The sequence below is a fragment of the Emiliania huxleyi genome (genome assembly GCF_000372725.1).
Source record: "Emiliania huxleyi CCMP1516 unplaced genomic scaffold EMIHUscaffold_296, whole genome shotgun sequence".
NCBI lineage: Eukaryota > Haptophyta > Isochrysidales > Noelaerhabdaceae > Emiliania > Emiliania huxleyi.
In genome coordinates this window covers 122266-126100 of record NW_005199803.1, presented here as the reverse complement: position 1 = coordinate 126100, position 3835 = coordinate 122266, and the positions used below count along the sequence as shown (strand labels likewise).

Sequence of the window (3835 nt, the reverse complement as noted above, 5' to 3'; positions counted from 1 at the left end):
AAGCGTCTCGCTCGAGCCGGACCGCTGCCACGTGTCGTTGAAGGCGAGGCCTGCTCGCAGCGAGAGGAATGATGAAGAGGCCGCCGCCGCCGCCGCTGCTGCCTCGGCTCGAGTGCGCGACGCCGTCGACGGTCAGGTGGAACTTCATCGTGTGCGCGAACGCAGCGACCAGGCAGACAGCGTGCCGCCGCGCCTGCTCCGCCTCCGCGTCGCCGCCCTCGCGCGCCATGAAGCGAGAGGCGAGGTCGCGGCAGACCTGCGCGACGGCTCATGGAGGGTTCGTGGAAGGTTCACGGCGGTGAGGCGAGGTGCCGAGGGCAGGACGTTGGTCATCGAGCCGAGCAGCACGCGCGCCTAAAAAAGGGAGATACGGGGAGATATGGGAGATATGGGGAGATATGGGGAGAGATGGGAGGGATGGGGAGGGATGGGGAGAGGTGGGGAGGGGTGGGGAGGGGTGGGGAGAGGTGGGGAGAGGTGGGGAGGGATGGGGAGAGATGGGGAGAGATGGGGAGGGATGGCGCCTCGATGAAGCGCTCGTAGGCGCGGTTGGTGCGGACCGAGAGGACCAGGCCGAGCGCGACGGAGAGCATGGTGAACGGCTCCACCTACAATGACGCCGATCGTGCACTCACGCAGTCGTTGGCGCGACGGAGAGCACCGTGAACGGTCTGTTCCCGGGACCCGGTGCTGACTTCTGACTGTCGTTGCTGTTTCTCGGGTGTCTGTGCGTGTGCGTCTTGGGTCCGGGGTTGTGTTTTTGCGTCAACAGCTGCACCGGCAGCGTGATCATCTCGTGGTGCAGCAGCAGGTCGAAGCCATGCCGCTCCTGCAGAGGGAGGAGGAAGGAGGCGTCAGGCTTCGACTCGCGGCATCGGTGCACGAGGGCTGCGAGATATGGGGAGATATGGGGAGATATGGCATCGGTGCACGAGGGCTGCGCGCACAGTGGTGGAGTGTGAGCACAGAGTGCACTGAGTCTAGCCGCGGCACGAGTCCTCTGGAATGGAGGAGGGCTGCGTGTGTGGCCGCATCTAGGCTGGCGCTCGATCGACTCCACCGTCATGGTGTGCTCGTGCTCCCACGCCACAAGCAGATTGTGCAGCACGACCGAGGCCGAGATGGAGGTCGTCACAGCCAGGTCAGGATACAGGAGCCGCCGGAATGTGGCTGATCGGAACGTGGTGAGGACGTGCCGGATGTGGCGGTCGGACGACTCGCGGCGCGCCCAGTCCTCGTGCGAGTGGTTGAGGTCGATTGGGTGGCCGCGCCAGCGGCCGGTGACTATATCGGCAAAGGTCCGCCGCACGCGCGGCGAGTAGAGCACTCGAGTGCTGTCGGTTGCTTCTGGCTGGGGCCGGCGTGCTGCGATGGCCTTTCTTGCCACCTCGACGTCGGCGGCGGTGTAGCCGCGCTGTGCCCGCCGGAGCAGAGACGCCGTCAGGGCGCGAGGAGGCGGGCGTCGAACGAGCATCGGCCGGCCGCACCAACCAAACCAAGAGTGCCGTCGGTGTGGTGGCCACCAAAACACCTCGGCGAGCAGCGGGTTTCCGGGACCAGCGGGGTATGGGATCGTTAATTGGTGTCAGTCCGAGCCTGTGTGTTCTTCCCTTCGATATCTACAACGCGTAACTAACCAAAACTACAGAGTGTGCCAGAGAGCGCGCGCACCGACCCCCCCCCCCCCTACCCCCTCTCTACACTCACTCACGCCACACCCTCACCGCGCACACACGCGCCGTCCGGTGTTGAGCTTGAGAGGTGTTGTTCGCTGCTTCTCTGGGATCTCGAACTCTCTCGACAGCGACTCGATGGGACCATCGGGTTGCAATGCACACCAGCGTCGGCAGTCTCAGAGAAGCCCAGGCGAAGGGCCCAGGCGCAGGCGCAGGGCCCAGGTGGCACCACCAATGAGGAGGGCGACATGGAGGACGACGACGAGCGTGATCGCAGGGGCTGAGAGCTCCGGCGGTATCGAGGCTGTGGCAAACCAGCCTGGGAGCTGCTCTGCTGCTGCCAACGTCACATAGGCGAGCAAGGCGAAGGTGAGGCTGACGAGGACTGTGAGACGGCGGCCCTTACGCACCTCAGCCTTAAGGGCCTCGGCCTCGGCAGTCGCCTCACGCACCTCAGCCTTAAGGGCATTGGTCTCGGCAGTCGCCTCACGCACCTCAGCCTTAAGGGCCTCGGCCTCGGCCTCGGCCTCGGCCTTGCGCTGCAGCTGCGCGGTCGCGTCGTCGTGGAAGCGCCGTGCCCAGTCTGAGAACTCCGCGGTGGAAAAGCTTGCGATGCCAGCCTGGACCTGGTCGAGCGTTGCGGAGCCGTGGGGCAGGTCGAAAAACGCCTCGTACGCATGCAGTGCGCGCTGCTCCTCGAGCCGCGACTTGGTGGGCGGCCGCGGCCCGGTGCGAGGCTCTTCCGTCTCGTAGTTGTCGATGCCGATGTCGAGCTTCGCAATCATCGCATTGATGATCGTTGTCTTCCAGCCGTCCGCGCAGCCGAGCTCACCCAGCCTCTTCCAGAACTTGCTCAGGTTGTCGGGCGTCGGCTGTGTCTGGTCAAAGTGCCGTAGCATCTCACCAAAGAGGCGATTGGTGTTCTCGATGCCATGAGCCGCAAGCTTCTTCGCCGTCTTAGTTTCCGACTCGTTGCCGAAGCCGACGCCTGGGAAGTCGTGGCGCAGGTCGTTGTTGAACTTTATATTCTTGATCTTTTTCGCCTTGGCTTCGTCGAGCCTGCTGGAGACAGGCGTGCCGTCGACGTGCGTCGGTAACGTGACGCCGATCTTGATGCCGACCTCGGCGACGCGCTTGGAGACGGCCTCGGCGACCGCCTCACGGTGTGCCCCCGGCGTGTCTGCACTTTTGAGCAGCGCCAAGAAGGCCGTCTTGTTGCGGTCGAGCTGTAGGAAGTGACCGAGCAGCTGGTATGTCGTGTATATTCCTTGCTTGTTGAGCTTCTCGGTCGACTGTGGCCCGATGTGATCGACTTCTTGCAGGTCGCCAGTAAGCTGGTAGGATGCGTCGGTGAAGCATGCCATCGCGCACGGCGCACAGGACAGCCGCGAGGCGGGGGTCACCTGCGGAATCAGTAAATGTGAGGCTAGGTCTGTGCTGAGGGGACGCTCACGGGGTGCTGCTGAGGGGACGCTCATAGATGCATTCATGCGGGGGCTCATTCGAGCCCGTGTGTCAAGGTGAGCGGTGATGAAGGTGCAGGTGCAGGTGCATGCTCCAAGATGCGCAGGCGCGAGGGGAGAACCGTCTAAGGCCGAAGCTGTGTTCTGAGGGCAACGGCGCAGCTTTGGGAGGGGCGGCGCGACCAGGACCTGGCGAGGTGTATCGCGGCACAGAGCCAGAGAGAGGACCGAGACCGGCGCCGATGAATGCCGTACGAAGGTCGTTCGTAACTGACTTGCGAGCACAGAACGGCCAACGTCCCGGACGCTGAACGATGACCGCATGTCGAGACCGCATGGCGCGCAATACTCGAGCAGAAAAAAATGAAAAGAACGCCTCACGAGACATTGGGGCCGGGCCGCGGGCGCTCGCCGCGCGCAGGGTTCACACATCACCCCCCGTGAGAGCACAGTGTGTGTGAATGAGTGACCCTCCCTCCCACGTTGTAATCAACCACTACGTAATCCAAACACTACATAATATAAGTAGCTTTTCAGATTTTCATGGGGGGACCCCCCCCCTACCACTCGGGGGCATGGTGACTACCCATCGGTGACTACAACTCGGTCCCAGAAGGCGGAAACAAAACGGGGTAATATGGGGAGCCCCTATGAAATTGGGGGGGGATTAGCTCTTAAAGGAAAAAGGTTGGGGTT

General features: G+C 63.3%; 1 protein-coding gene across 1 annotated transcript in view; it reads right to left on the bottom strand.

Moving 5' to 3' along the window:
- The window catches only part of EMIHUDRAFT_458062 (hypothetical protein), a gene marked incomplete at its 3' end in the record, with an annotated part of 3240 nt that extends 1712 nt beyond the window's left edge, over positions 1-1528 (bottom strand). Inside the window, exons 1-5 of the mRNA XM_005775716.1 lie at positions 1049-1528; positions 779-829; positions 525-608; positions 325-354; positions 23-256 (exon numbers count right to left, since the gene is read on the bottom strand). Coding sequence (XP_005775773.1) covers positions 23-256; positions 325-354; positions 525-608; positions 779-829; positions 1049-1474 — 825 coding nt within the window. The 5' untranslated portion in view covers positions 1475-1528. The remainder of the gene's footprint in view (positions 1-22; positions 257-324; positions 355-524; positions 609-778; positions 830-1048) is intronic.
- Between the last annotated feature and the right edge of the window lie 2307 nt (positions 1529-3835).